The sequence below is a fragment of the Ursus americanus genome, chromosome X (genome assembly GCF_024610735.1).
Source record: "Ursus americanus isolate L20-20 chromosome X, mUrsAme1.1.p, whole genome shotgun sequence".
NCBI lineage: Eukaryota > Metazoa > Chordata > Mammalia > Carnivora > Ursidae > Ursus > Ursus americanus.
In genome coordinates, this window is record NC_142164.1 from 45,251,735 (window position 1) to 45,267,356 (window position 15,622).

General features: G+C 43.5%; 1 protein-coding gene across 1 annotated transcript; it reads left to right on the forward strand.

Moving 5' to 3' along the window:
- The first annotated feature begins 894 nt into the window (after nucleotides 1–894).
- On the forward strand, nucleotides 895–15,327 carry XKRX (XK related X-linked). Its single transcript, XM_045803613.2, has 3 exons — nucleotides 895–2,384; nucleotides 6,620–6,888; nucleotides 12,055–15,327. The coding sequence occupies exons 1-3, from the start codon at nucleotides 2,050–2,052 to the stop codon at nucleotides 12,798–12,800; spliced, it is 1,350 nt and encodes a 449-aa protein (XP_045659569.1). The 5' UTR covers nucleotides 895–2,049; the 3' UTR covers nucleotides 12,801–15,327.
- The last annotated feature ends 295 nt before the right edge of the window (nucleotides 15,328–15,622 follow it).

Here is a 15,622-nt window from a genome sequence, read left to right on the forward strand (position 1 = left end):
GCCCCAACCAATTAACACTATGTGTGAAGTGTTCTCAGATAGTGTTGACCTGCCTTGTGAAAAGGAAGGGAGGAAGGATCAGCCCGCTAACCCAGCTAGCCCAGCTCCCAGCATGGGTGCAGACCAAGATAGCATGCCTGCTTCAAAGGCGACAACCTTTAGAAGTTGATTTGTCCCTGACTCAGCCCTGGGGAAAGGAGGCAGCAATTGCAGGAATCTTAAAAATCAACACAAGGACAAGACTGTCTTTCTCCAGGCCATCATTTTGGTGGCTGCTAGCTGGTCACTCTTCATATACTCTTTTTACTGACTTCCTGCAGCAAAAAGAGATTGGCACAGGCTCTGTTGCATTTATATTATTACCAGGAGGCAGATGTTTTCTCTGTTTCTCTGGGGCTTAGAATTATGCAAATGAAGGCATGGAAACAAAAGCTCAGTGAGGAGGGGGAGGATTGATCTTAAGAATCCTGGCAATTTTCTGAGCTCTTTAAGTCACCCCTCTCAGTTTTTACTCACAGCTCTCTTGGCTCCTCTCCAGTCTATTTAGAGTTTGGCACCTCTTCATAACCTTCCAGCCAAAGACCTGAAAGTTCATTCTAAAGTTCCTATCCTGGCCTCATTTTGCTAGTGAAAAATCAAGGCATATAATATGAGTTTTCAGTGCTGACCTTGAGTCTTGACACCCCCCCTTTCTATCTTACCTCTGCTGCTTACAGCCTTGCCTGGAAAGGAAACTATGGCCCAATTGCCTCTCGGGTCTCCCCCCACCCCACCGTGATATTATCTGGAGGGCAATAGGACCTAGGGAAGTTCAACCCTGAGGCCGAGAGAGACACACCTGCCTAACCGCGTGGGTTGAGCTAGTGCGCGAGCTAGCTAGTTCAGGAGGGCGGGGTAGAAGTGGGCGTCTGCTGCTCTGGGGAAAGAGGAAAGCTGTGGCTCCCTCTGGGATCCGGGGGTCGTGGTGAGAAGCCGTTCCGAGCGCTAGCCCAAGCCCCCTTTTTTGTCGCGCCTCTCCACACGGAGCATCCGTGGGCTGCCCGCCCTGGAACTGGCAGGCTGGTTTGGTTTGGCCCCAGCTGTTCCTCCCATTTCGCCCGCCCCCGCCTTCAGTGCCTTAGTTCGCGAAGCCGCCGACCTCTCGCAGCTGGAACTGCAGGCCAGGGAGGACCCCAGCAGCCCACGGCGCCCCAGAGTCTGAGGACATCTGCCTTTGCCCTCCCGGGCTGGCGCCCCGCACGTCGTGCTCCTCGCTAGGAAAGTTTCCCTGTGGAGAAGAAGCCCCTCTGGCTTTCTCTGGATCCTGTAGCGCACGCTCGGCTTCTCTGCCCCCGAGACTGCGCTCCGGGCCCGGGCTGTGCCTCTGCTTCTGCCCCCCGCCGGCCGCCTTCGGGGCGGCGCTTGGGGAATCGGTGGAGCCGGCTGGAGAACCTTCGACTCGGCGCGGGTCCCGGGAGAGCAGCGGCGAGCGGGCGAGCCAATAGCCACAGTCTAACGATAGCTTAGGGTACCTAGGCACTGCAATGAGCCCCCGAAGGGACGCTCAGGCTGCACCCCCTCTTCTGCCCTGGTTCAGTTCTCGGCAGGTTTGAGGGGGCATACTGGTCAGGACTCCTGGAGAGGTGCTGCTGAGTGTTGGCGCCCCGACAGAGTGGCTACCCCCCCTCCCTGCGGGGCTGCAAAAGGCGAAGGGGCCAAGGAGGCAGCTGTCTCCAAGCCTTTCACGTGCCTGGAATTGGACTTCGGACTGGGCGCTAAAATGCTTGCTTTTGCCCTGTCCAGGTTTCATAGCACGTATGTTGACGATTGGAATCCTGGGCCAATGAAGAGTCAAGTTCAAAGTGGTACTCCCGGGTTCTCCATCCCATACTCCAACAAGTGTAACTTGAAACTATAAAGAGGGGTTTCCTGCTTTAACTAGCAGATCTCGGCTCTGGAATTGTACTTGACAGCTCTCTTCAATACTTGGACTGCAGTGGCTACAGGGTTCTCTTGGGTGGGGGTGGGGGTTGCTTCGAAGACCAGACTGCAACACCCAGAACCTCAACAATGGACCGCGTTTATGAAATTCCTGAGGAGCCCACCGTGGATCCAATTTCATCTCTGGAGGAAGATGTCATCCGTGGGGCCAACCCCCGATTTACCTTTCCATTTGGCATCCTCTTCTCCACCTTTCTGTACTGTGGGGAGGCTGCATCTGCCTTGTACATGGTTAGAATCTATCGAAAGAATAGCGAAACCTACTGGATGACATACACCTTATCCTTCTTTATGTTTTCATCCATAATGGTCCAGTTGACCCTCATTTTTGTTCACAGAGATCTGGCCAAAGACAAGCCGCTATCATTGTTTATGCATCTAATCCTCTTGGGACCTCTTATCAGGTGAGCTATTTTTAATTTCAACCCCCCCCCCACAGGGTTTGTGCAGAGAAAGATGAAGCTAATATTTACAAGACTGATACTGTGCCTCTAATCAGTTCTCCCGTTCCCTCCCACTCTGGGCTTCCCTGCCTATCATCCAAAAAAAAAAAAAATTGTATCGGAAACTTTAAGTGCCACCGCAATGAACATGTGGCATGTACCTGTGTTCCAAAACCATGTGTGGTACCATTGATAAGACTTCATTAGACGGTGTTTACTATTTGGATTTGAGTTGTGAAAATCGGTACGGGACCAGCTGACGTGGTCAACCTGTGCACACAGGCCATAGCTTCAGAGTGTATTGTATTTGTTTTTTTTTTGTTGTTTTTTTTTTAAGATTTTATTTATTTGGCAGAGATAGAGACAGCCAGCGAGAGAGGGAACACAAGCAGGGGGAGTGGGAGAGGAAGAAGCAGGCTCAGCGGAAGAGCCTGATGTGGGGCTTGATCCCATAACGCCGGGATCACGCCCTGAGCCGAAGGCAGACGCCCAACCGCTGTGCCACCCAGGCGCCCCCAGAGTGTATTGTATTTTGACTCTGCCTTTTAGACACTCTATAAATTGGATCTCACATTCAGTTTCTTTACCCTGAGCTGCTTGGGATGCTGGTGGTGGCATTTTCAAATTTTCCAGAGTTATTTGACATCTGGAAAATATTTTCAGCTATTTGTGGTCATCTAGTACCCCAACCCATTGTAGTTCGTTTTTTTCTGTTGGTTCATCAGTCTCCTGTTTATCTTTTTGTATCTTTCTGCAATAAAGGTACATGGTTAGAGGGGGCAGAGGAAGATAGGTCCATCTCTCCATCTGGATGCTGTGGCACACTGTAATAGTATCAGTCTTTCCATTTTGATTGCCTTGAAGGGATGAGAATGTGCCTTATCTTAGGGAGACAGGCATCTGTGTCAGCAGTCTCATCGGGACGCTATGGGATTTTCAAGTTAGGGAGATGTTGCAAAACTTACGAAGTCAGGAGGAAAGAATGGACCAAGTTTGTCTTGATTGCAATCAGCTGAAGAATATGTGTCAGAGTGTGGGTGTTGTAATTGCAGTGGGAAGATATTTCATCCTTAGAGAACTAAACACAGTCTGAAACTGTTCAAGGATGGAAGTCCCCTGCGTTAAAATTTTTTTAAACCAATATATAAACAAGGAGGGGTTGATTAGCCTCCATTAGAGAAAACAGCCTGGAATTCCAGCGGCCTGGAGTCTGGTCCCCCCTCTGTCATTGACTAGTTGCATCGCTTTGGTGAAATCTCTGAAGATGCCTTGGGCCCCCGTTTCTTCATCTGTCTGATAAATGGGTTGGGCAAGATCATGGGTCTCAAATGCAAACGCTTACAGGGGCCAGGCCGGTCTCATAAATGAGTGAAGCAGGCCAAGTATGAGAAAACCAGTAGCTTCATGTGTGATGATAAATGAAAATGAAGTCTCAGTGTTAGAGAAGTGATGGTGAGTAGTGCATAGTGTGGCAAGCTGGAGTCTGCATGATTTGCCTAAAGGGGGCAGCTACTCTACTGTTCCAGCCCATTGTTTCACTGTTGGAATTCAGACCCAGTATTGCCAGATTCCCCAACTTTTCAAGGGAAGCTTCCAAGACAGGATTTTATGTGAAATATCATTTTGACTTTTGGCAAATAACACAGTAGGGACCAAACAAACCACAGCTGTTGGTCAGATGTGACTCAGCTGGCCTATATCCAACCTTTGGACCTGGCAATCTAAAGCTCCTTTCCAATTCTAAATCTTTGAAGTTAAGCTGTAAAAGAAAGTCCTCATCTTGAACTTAGAACCAAGAAATTTAGAGATGTTCGGGCGCCTGGATGGCTCAGTCGGTTAAGTGTCCAACTCTTGATTTCGGCTCAGGTCACGATCTCAGGGCCCTGAGATTGAGCCTGCGTGGGGCTCCATGCTGGGTGTGGAGCCTGCTTAAGATTCCCCCCGGGGCGCCTGGGTGGCACAGCGGTTAAGCGTCTGCCTTCGGCTCAGGGCGTGATCCCGGTGTCCTGGGATCAAGCCCCACATCAGGCTCTTCCGGTATGAGCCTGCTTCTTCCTCTCCCACTCCCCCTGCTTGTGTTCCCTCTTTCGCTGGCTGTCTCTCTCTGTCGAATAAAAAAAAAAAAGATTCTCTCCCCCCACCCCGCATGCACATGCTCTCACTCGTGCTCTCTCCCTAAAAAAAAAAAAAAAAAAAAAAAACCAAAAAATAATATTGCCATTATTATTAAGAGATGTCACTAGAGGAACAAGGAAACCATTCTTAGCAGCCTTTTCAATTGTGATATACTGAGTTAACAGATCAAGCACTCTCAAGGTGCAAATTGCAGCAAGTAGTGCCCCAGTCCAGACTTTAGACTTCCCTCCTTTGCTTTGTGGCCTCCCAAGCCATCTTTGATTTGGACCCACCATATGGAGTATAAAGTACTGTATTTCATTTTTGTTATTTAGCCTACACTAGAAATGATTGGAAAGCATTTATAATAGCTAACCTGACAGCAGGGAAGAAACAATTTAAAGCTCATAAATGATATCCTTGGTATGTTCAAGGCAAATTACTTTTTAGGTAGGTAGGAACTTGATTAGCGCTATTAGGCACATGACGGTGTTTGCAGTGCCTGGCTCCCTTGTATGAAATACAAAGGTACTTCTGAAAATGAAAATGTACTCTAATTTACTGAGGCTTATAGCCAAGGCGAGCACCCTTACTTAAACAAGTAAATAGCCTTTAGAAGCATAAGCAGAATGCTTCCTGCCACTACCTCCCCCGGTATTTTATTCGGCAATAACACTGATGGGCCTGGGTTAAAATCTAAAATCTTTTGTTGGAAATGTGCTTAGCTTTTTTCTTCTCTCTTCTCTCCTCCTTCCACCTTTTCCTGTCCCGGGTTTTTGAGTTTGAAATGTCCACTTTCTAGGGAGAGACTACATGCTTCAGACTGGCAAATATGCCCCAGTCTCAGGGGGATGCTGTGAAGAATAGCGGCCAGCACATGTTCCAAACCTTCCCATTGGGAGCTAAAGGCCTGGAAAGCATATAAATATCTGAGCTTGTCTTTAGCCTATTTTTCCATTAAATTGCATTGCCATTATTATTATCCTCTCCTCCCATCATTTCTCGCCCTGTGTCATTCTGTCTTCTTCTCTTCCTTCTTACTCTTTCATTTTCTCAGAAAACATTTATCAAATACCCACCATGTGATGAGGGTGGTGGGCAAGATAAATACAACCCATGCCCTCCGTCAGGAAAGGTGGCTTCATTTTCACCACAACTGTTCTTACTTATTGTAATAGTTCACAGTTTCCATTCACTCTGGAGTGCGTGGAGGAAGCGGTAACTCAGGTGTGCCAAAACAAGGTGTCCTAGTCGCTTCTCTTCCATTCATCACATCAGAACTGCTTAAAGGCTTCTGATTTATGTGGGAGCGATACAGCAAGAAATGCGGTCTTATCGCTATTTCGAGGTTGGTAGGCTCTCGTAAGGATGTCTTCCTCTTTGTAAAGAAAGGAGGAAGTTTAAAAGGCTGTTGGCCCCAGACAGGTCAAGAGGCCCCAGAAACACCCTTCAGAGAGATCTTTCGATGTTCCCTAGGTATGTAGCACTTTCAGTTCTGAGTTGCCAAGCCTTTAAGTACCCTTGTTATTGAATGGCGTTTACTGTATAGATGTGAGGGTTTTTTTTCTAGATCCCCTCCAAGACTTTTTGGCAAGACAGTTATAGTTGTGGGCTTTGTCTTGGGAAAAGCAGAACTCAAAAGCCCCAAGTATGGAGCTGAAGGCTTTGCATATAGAATGTTTTACCTCAGGAACTTGAGGTGTTATGAAAACCAGGGCCTTTAAGAACCTTCGTTGTTTTCTCTCAGCACATTATTTACATAATATCTTTGTGTTCAAGGTGCATTTCTACCAAAGGCCTATTCTTAAGAGGCAAAGCAATTCCTTAAATCCTCAAAGAAACACTCTGAAGTGGTGTTCTCAGGTCAGTAGATGGCCAGCCAAACAAAAAAGGATTTAGACTCAAGCAACTTGTGGAATGCATGACAAACTCTTTGATTCATGAGAAATGAGTAGAATAGGAATTAAGGACTGGCCAAAAGTAGCACAAACTCCCTGAGTTGTATTATCATCCCCCTTCCACTACAGTCTTCCTTCCCAGGACAGCTTTAGTTAAGTACCCGTGATGCTTTACTTCTGCAGATGTTTGGAGGCCATGATTAAGTACCTCACACTGTGGAAGAAAGAGGGGCAGGAGGAGCCCTATGTCAGCCTCACCCGAAAGAAGATGCTAATAAATGGCGAGGAGGTGCTGATAGAATGGGAGGTGGGCCACTCCATCCGGACCCTGGCTATGCACCGCAATGCCTACAAACGTATGTCACAGATCCAAGCCTTCCTGGGCTCAGTGCCCCAGCTGACCTATCAGCTCTATGTGACTCTGATCTCTGCAGAGGTCCCCCTGGGTAGAGGTGAGTGGGGTCAGGAGAGGGGAGGGCTCCATTTAAATCAAGGGTCTTAGAAATCCAGACCTGAGCTGTCCAATACACTGGCCACCAGCTTCGTGTGGCTACTTCAGTTAAAATGAAACATGAAATAAAAAATGTACTTCCTCAGTCATACTAGCCACATTTCAAGTGTTCAATGGCCACGTGTGGTTAGTGGTTACTGTATTAGACAGCACAGGTATTACAGAACCTTTGGACGGCACTGGTAGATAGTCAGAGAACTCGGGGAGCCAGCCATCTTAGGCCTGCCAGATTTCTTTAACGGGGGTAAGCTATTTCAGGCTAAAAATGCCACAGATAAGCCCTCTCTGGGCCCAGAAGAAGCTGGTAACACCAGCAGTCAGTAGGACACTTTCTCTAGTCCACAGTGTTTAAATTACACTGAGGGTTTTTTGTTTGTTTTGGCTTAGGGATGGCCATCTTTTAATAAGAGGTTCCCAAATATTACTGATCATGAGAAAACATAGTACTGGATGAAAGCTCCTTTTTAAAAAAAATTACATCTCCTACTCAGACCTGGCTCAGTGTGAGTGTGAGGAGGCCAGGAATCTGTATTTTAAAAAAAAATACCCCAGTTGATTCTGATCAGCCACATTTGGGAGCCACTGATTTAATTACTTCTCCCAACTCCAGTGGGGAGAGAGAAATTCGGGTGTGGAATGAATACTGATGAGAATGAGGCTTGGTCCCAGTTCTGACCTTCTGTTCGATTGTTAGAGGAAGTCACCCAAGAGGTCACAGTCTTAATTTCCCACTTGTAAAAGACAGATCCTTAGATGAATAAGACCTCTAGGAGAGGAGGAAATGTGAGTCATGTTTTCAAAGTCAAGATAAAGTACTGCTAATGAGTTTTAACAGCTCAAGATTAGCTTCAGCTGCTTGGGCTGGAGCTGATACAGCTGTGGGTACAACTTGGAACCATTTCCTTATTATTAGATGCGGATCCTGCTTGGCAAAGCCCCATGTCGCAAATGAATGTAAGGAGGGAATTTGCCCCCTTTTCTCTTTTCCTCCACTAAGAATTGTTCATGAAATTTTTGGTCTTGAAGCTCTTTACGTATCTAGAATTGACAGTAGTGTGAAGAGAAAAGGAAATGATGATGCTTTTCCTCCTGAGAATTTTGAAGGTCATCAAATTAATTAAATATCTAATTAAAATCTAATTAAAATATGCATATGTTACAGAAGTAATGCATGCAAAACCAATTGACTTACAAGTAATCGTATATGCATAGAAAATTTCTGGAAAGATATGTCAGAAACCATTTACCTCTGGGGAGTGAAAATGAGAAGTCCGTCGACTTTTAGCTTTTACTTTATACCCTTCTGTATGGTTTGAAATTTATGTGGTTTAAAATTTTTGCTATGACCATGTATTACTATTTTTGGTCCTTATATTTTAATTATGAAAATCAGACATGGTTATGGTAAGGAGTCAAAACCACACAGAACATATATCAAATAGGAGATGTAATTTTACTGCCCAAAAGTAATCTCTGTTAACCATTCAGTATATATCCTTCCGGACTTTTTTTTTTTTTTTTTTGCTATGTAAACATGCATACAATATCTGTGTATATGTATTTGTGTCAAAAAGGGCTGGATTAAACATTCTGTTCAACATGTCTTTTTTCAAAAGTATGCCAATATATCTTTCTTCAGTGGTTATGTATACACACATGTATAATAAATGATAAATACATAATATATATTTTCCTTATAGGAACTGGACCATTCTTTGTTATTTCTCTAATCTTCTGTTGGTAGGAGTAAAGTTTGTTTCTGATTTTTCCATTCAAAAAAGTTTTTTCTAATCACAAACTACGCTCCAGAGAACATCTTTATAAGTATCTGTGTACCGGAATGAGACTTCATAGGATAAATTCTTAGCAATAGAAGTGCTGGGTGAAAAGATACGAATGTTTGGAATTTTATCAGTACTGCCAAATAGCTCTCCCAAAAGGTTGTATGAATTTATATTCCCACCTGGGTGTATGAATGTGCTTTTTCTTTATATATTAAACTAAATATTATTTAGTTGTATAGTTATAAAATAACTGATTACTTAATAATTTGCTTTTAATTGTGAGAGCAGCTGAGTATCTTTTCATGTTTGGTTATTGTGTTCTTTAATTTGCTGATTTATAGTGGGTTGTCTTTTTCTTATTAACTTCTAGGAGCGGTTTTCTTATTCTCGTGTTAGTCCTTTCTCTGCTGTAGATAAGCGTGTATGTATACATTTGTGTATTTTGCATGTGTGTACATACACACATTTTAAATGTTCTGGCTTTCTGAAGTATTAAATTTTGATGCCTTTAAGTTCTTTATTGCTTTTAGATCTTGTGCACTTCTCACAAAGGCCTTGCACAACTCCTCTCTGATAGGGCAATTTAGCCTAACCTTCCAAATAGATGAATTTCCACAATCAGTTTGTCAATTCTCCCACCAAAACACAAAACAAAGCAAAACAGTAACAACAATAAAAGGAAAAAATTTTCACTGAGACTGTGTATTGGGATTGCATTAAATTATTTAGGTTGTTTTGGAGGGAATTTACATCTTTATAGGATCGATCAGTTTCGTATTAGAAGATGATGTATCTCTCCATTTTGTTAAATATTTTTACATCACTTTATTGAGGTATGATTGACAAAAATCTCTACCTCTTTAACATATCCAGCTTGATGAGTCTGGAGAGAAGTATACATCCAGGAAATATCTCTACAACCTATGCCGTAAATGTGCAAGGCCTGGAACAGGAAAACTATACAACTTTATTGAAGTACATTAAAAAATATCTCATGAAATGTACTTCAGCAAAGTTGTATTGTTTTCTTGCTATAGGTTTTGCACATTTTTGTAAGGCTTATTTTTAGGTATTCTATTAGTTTTTAAATCATCTGGTTGCCTAAGTAGGGGAAATGCATGTTCTACTCTTTTGGAAATGGGGACTGATGATGATGATAGGAGCTAGCCGAGAGCATCTACTACGATCTGAACGTTTCTCTAGGTCCCTTACATGTAGTTATTCCATTTAATCTTTACAACAACCCTGTGATATATTTATTATCCCCATTTTAACAAATGAGGAAACGGAGGCACTGAGAGGTTAAGCAAATTCCCCCATGCTTTCATAAGTAATAGCTGGCAAAGACTGGACTGGAATTCAGGATGCCTGCCTGCAGAGCCCATGTTTCTCAACGTATCACTCTACAAAGGTTGTAAGGGAAACTTTCTCCAAGGCCTTGTTTTTAATTCTTTGGTGATTTCTCCTACTAAAAACTTTCTGACAGTACCATCTCTTAAAGTTTGGTAAACAGTTTTTTGGGTTAGGTTTCCTCATTTTCATCCACTCTTCTGTCTTCTTGCTACCCCTTTTTCTAATCTCTTTTTCTCTTGGAGGCCATCTGGATCAGCATAGATGAGCAAATTCACTAACGGCATTATGATCTCTTATGGCATGAGTCTATTTGTAGGGAGACAGATGGAAGGTGTTTTTACATTTATTGGAAGCATCAGGCTTTCTTTTATTACACTACTATCAATAAATGAGTTCTAATTTAAGGGAAAGCATCACCACACTTGGCTAGATGTACATACACTCTGACGTTCCCAACTAGGAGCATCAACTCTTAAGGATGGGACTAAGAGTGGTTTATAAAGCTAAGAGTATAGCAAATCGTTTTGTTGTACACCTTAAACTAATACGATATTATATGTCAATTGTAGCTCAATAAACATGGAAAAATAATGAATAAAAATAAGGCTAAGAGTAGACACTTCAAGAGAGTCTCTCCAGTCTTTGAGATTCCAACACTCTACTTAGAGCTGAAAAGGACCTTGCAAAGGAAGCTGTGCTGCTTTTTGGGTTTCCATGGGAAAGTCTCCACTTTTCTTGCAGATTAAGTTGACATCTCTGTGGCTCCAATTCCCTGGATCTAGTATTTTTATGGCAACAGAAAGTTCCAGCCCCCCCCTTTTTTGGATGAGTTACCCCTCAGGCCTCTACTCTCCTCGAGAGCAGTAGATTTGTCTTAGTGATTGGTATTCTTTGGTATCAAGGAATAGAAGGAAAGGGCCACTGTGTGTTCTGTAGTTGAGACTTAGTGTAGCAAGTTATGGAGCACCCTGACCCTTCAGGGCCCCAACTCTACACAGTGGCATGGATGTTATGGGCTATGAAGTGGGTTTTTAAAAAAAATGTTTAAACCACTCTGGTAGAAGTTTGGAGATTCCTAAAATATACCAAAGCGCCTGGGTGATAAATTAATATTGGTGATGATTAATGCAAGCAATTCTAGAGCATCTCAGTGAATTGGGGAACTAAGGCACATAGATATCCAGTGACTGGCACACAGCTTTCACAGAGCCGAACCAAGGGTTTCAAATTGTAGATATTTTATGCTGCCTCTCTGAATTCAGAATTCTTCATTAACTCCACAAACATTTATTGAGCACCTGCTATAGTCCAGGCGGTGTGTTAGGCTCTGGGGATGCAGCGCAGAACAAAATAGACATGGTCCTTTTTGCCTTTGTGGAATTTCCAGTATACATTCTGATACATTCTAGAAGCCATACAAGATTCGTTCCTTAAAGAAGAGATATGTCAAAGAAGGGACTTCTGTAACCAAAGGCCTTACCTACGAATTTCCCAGGACTGGAGGTTTTCAGAATTCCTTCTGCCCGCTTCATTGTTTGCTCAGAAGCCTGTTCCTTCAAGTGGGTGCTGCCCTATCCCTTTATATGTGCTCTTCTTGTGTTAGTGACCTCTCAATGCTACTTCTGAGATCCGCTCTTCTTAAAAAGTTCATTTTGTATGTTTATATGATTATTAAAGTATTACAATGTATGTTCATTGTGGGAAATTTAGAAAATAGAGAAACATAGAAAAAAAGATTTTAAAAACAGGTATAATCTCTATCACAAAAGATATATTTTAGTTTATTTCTTTCCATTTTTTTTCTGTGCACACTGTGTCCTGTGCTAACATAGCTGTGTTTGTATGTGAATTTCCTCTTAACTGGGCCCTCAAGCCTCACCTTTCATCTCTCTGGACCTCCAGGTCTGAGTTCAAGCTTCGCCAACATGGTCTGATTGTCTATTTTCTCTGTTTGTTTTTTTTTCTTACAGCTGTGCTAATGGTCTTTTCCCTGATATCTGTCACCTATGGGGCTACCCTGTGCAATATGTTGGCTATCCAGATCAAGTATGATGAATACAAGATTCGCCTTGGGCCATTAGAAGTCCTCTGCATCACCATCTGGCGGACATTGGAGATCACTTCCCGCCTCGTGATTCTGGTGCTCTTCTCAGCCACCTTGAAATTGAAAGCTGTGCCCTTCTTACTGCTCAACTTCCTGATCATCCTCTTTGAGCCCTGGGTTAAGTTCTGGAGGAGTGGTGCCCAGATGCCCAATAACATTGAGAAAAATTTCAGCCGGGTCGGCACCCTGGTGGTGCTGATTTCCATCACCGTTCTCTATGCGGGCATCAACTTCTCTTGCTGGTCAGCTTTGCAGTTGAAATTGGCAGACAGGGACCTTGTTGACAAAGGTCAGAACTGGGGGCATATGGGCCTGCACTATAGTGTAAGGTTGGTAGAGAACGTGATCATGGTTTTGGTTTTCAAGTTCTTTGGAGTGAAAGTGTTACTGAATTACTGTCATTCCTTGATTGCTTTGCAGCTCATCATTGCTTATGTGATTTCCATTGGCTTCATGCTCCTTTTCTTTCAATACTTGCACCCATTGCGCTCACTCTTTACCCACAACGTAGTGGACTACCTCCATTGTGTCTGCTGCCACCGGCACCCTCGGGGCAGGATTGAGAACTCAGAGCCATCCTGTGCTGCCGAAGCAAGGCAAAGCGTTGTCTGAGATTCTGTCTTCCGGGTCTTTTGGGATAGGCTGGGGGCTGCCAAGAGCAACTTTGCCATTGAAGGAAAGGATGAGGCTCATAGGTGAGTACCCATCAGGACATTTTCTTGAATTTTCTGGTAAGCCTCTAAGAAGAAAGAGCAGCTCCCAAATAGGTTTTATTTCCTTAAGATTGACAGCTATGTTTGGAAACCCAGGGTAGCTACTATATATCAAGAAGGGTCAGAGATACTGTGAACACCCCTCCCACCCAGGGCAGCTGTTTGGCTGCCCTAGGGGGTAATTTACCTCCAAACACCTTAAACTCTCTGGGTGTGATCTTGTAGCTCTGCTCATTTGCTTGAGGGCATTGCTGAGGTGAAGGCCCAGAATTCCACCAGAATATATCCTGACTGATCAGAGGATGTGACAACTTGCTAATTATCGGTACCTCCCAGGAAACTGGCTGATTAATGTGGAATTGTAACTGTAAGCATGGCTGGGTTTGTTTTTGCTTTTTTTAAATTCCAATGAGAAACTCTGGTTTAAGAAGAAAACCGCCACCACTAAAAACAGCTGCTCCCCAAACAAGTTAGCTTTCCATTAGGATTTTACTAGTGATCATTCCTCAAAGACCTCTCTTTTCAAGCAGCCCTTCCCAGGCACACTCCGAGGAGGGAGTGTGGAGTAGGATTCCTTCAGGGCATAAACCAGAATGACTCTTTCTCAGGGGCCTGCAGCAGCATCCAGCTTGTGGAATGGAGTGGTTGAGTAAAATCTCTCACTTCTTGCATCGTTATCAGGAATTCCCTCCAACCTGGTTTTTCTGTGCTCTTGGCGTTTTACTACTTGATATAGATCTCAGAGAAGCTGAGCTGTAATTGAAAATGTTTCTAATATATGGAAGAAATGAGGATTGCTTTGTGTCTCCTACTGTTCTGAGTATTTTGCTGGGGTTTTTTTCCTAGGGGAGAGAGAAGGTAATAATAGCTGAGATACTACCTTCATGCTGTTTGGGGTTTGGATGGCAGCTAATACGCCAAGATAGAGTGAAGACAGAGGAGGGAAACCAGATCACATTAATTCATCATTGGTACTGGTTTTTGCCCACTGGATTTTTATTTTCTAATAAGGAAATGTTTATCAACCTTCTGCTCATTCCCACACCCCCAATGGATGAATGCGTACCCCCCTTTCTCATGTCTCTCCTATCAGTAGGGTATTTTGATGGGGATGTCAGCTAGATGCCTCTAAGGTCACCAAGGAATGGAGGTTAGTATGGCCACTGCCTACTGCGACCTAGTATCTCAGCATTTACTGTTTACCTCTCCCAGACCAGGAAAGTTGAGAATTCCTAGTAGCATTTACCAAGTGTTGCTACCACAGTGTTTTGAGAAATTGTGAACAATCTGACCTAAAGCTTCTCATCCTGATCCAGTTTTACTCTTGAGATCATGTTAGGAGTTTATCTTTAGCCATTTCCCGTCCTCTTATCCAGTGTCAGGAGTTTATGGTGGAGGAGCTCCCTCTTTTAAGTAGCAGGGCTGTTAGCCAGAATCGTCCTATTTCCTGGCATGTCTGGTGTGGTTTTCCCATCTTCAACCACTGTTTCGGGGCTAAAAGGATTGGATAAATAATTTGGGGAGAATCGAGTGACTTGCTTTGGAGCAGTGGATACTTTGTCAATCCAACTCCTTCATTTTATCTTTGATGAAGAGACTTAGTTAGGTTGGTGTCATAAAAAGCTCACACTCCTATCTTCTGACTATGTTATTTAAGGTGAATTTGAAAGAATCTATTAGGCTTCCAGAAGAACACACTGTCTCTTTGGAATTCAAGCAATAATTTCTCCCTAGTGGTTAATATGCCCTTCTATTAAAATCAGAAGCAGCGTGGAACTGTAATTTGGTCCATTAAAAGCCATGTGAATCAGCCACTTAAGGCACAGGTGCTATGGGAACACAGTGACACACACTAAGCCAAGCAGGTCAATTAGCACTAGAGTGGAGATACACAGGGCAGAAACATGTGCCTTGGTACTATTTTTTTTCCCCACACACACTTCCCAGCCTCCGTGACTTAATATAGCTGGAATGCAGGGGGTGCAGGGTGAGGGGTGTGGAGCAGCTTCGGACCTGAAAAACCTGCTGCCCTTACCCAAGGAGAAGAGATTCTAGGGATACATTATGCAAATGAACTCTCAGAACCTCCTCTAGGTGGTGGCCTTTCTGTTCCACAGCAATCTTCTAGATCTACAAGGAAAGGACAAATTTCGGAATGTGGTGGTGGGGCAAGGGAAGTGCTCCCATCTGCAAACATCTCTTTAATTGACTACTCTCTTTTTATCCTTTGAAATCTCAAAGTGACACAGGGTACTTGTGTAGGGGCGAGTCTTAGTGGGAGAGGAGGCGGAGATGGGGCCAGCAAATGGATCTTGGAAAAGGAAGGCAGAACCATGAAGTGTGGGGGAAAGAGAAGCTATCGTAGCAACAGCTTTCCCCCCCCCATATTATTGGATATTTGGTAGGCTAAGTATGGGCAAATGAACATCTTAAGGAAATGTATTAAATAAACTCATAGTTGTCAATTTCATTTGTTCCACAAATGCTTTAAAGACTATGCGGCATTAGAACTGTGAGGCACTGTAGGAGAATTAAATAATATCTAATATTTATAAGCATTTACTGTATGTCTGGCACAGCACTTTATATGCATTATTTCATTCAATCCTCAAAACAATCCCTTATGAGGTAGGTACTAGTATCCCCCATTTTACAGATGAAGATTCTAAGGCATAGAATAAAGTCACGGCTAATATCAGAGCCAGGATTCAGTCTTAGGCA

Coding starts and splice junctions, on each gene's coding strand:
- XKRX (XM_045803613.2), top strand. CDS start 2,050: ATGGACCGCGTTTATGAAATTCCTGAGGAGCCCACCGTGGATCCAATT. Junction 2,385..6,619: donor CTCTTGGGACCTCTTATCAG/GTGAGCTATTTT, acceptor TTACTTCTGCAG/ATGTTTGGAGGCCATGATTA. Junction 6,889..12,054: donor AGAGGTCCCCCTGGGTAGAG/GTGAGTGGGGTC, acceptor TTTTTCTTACAG/CTGTGCTAATGGTCTTTTCC.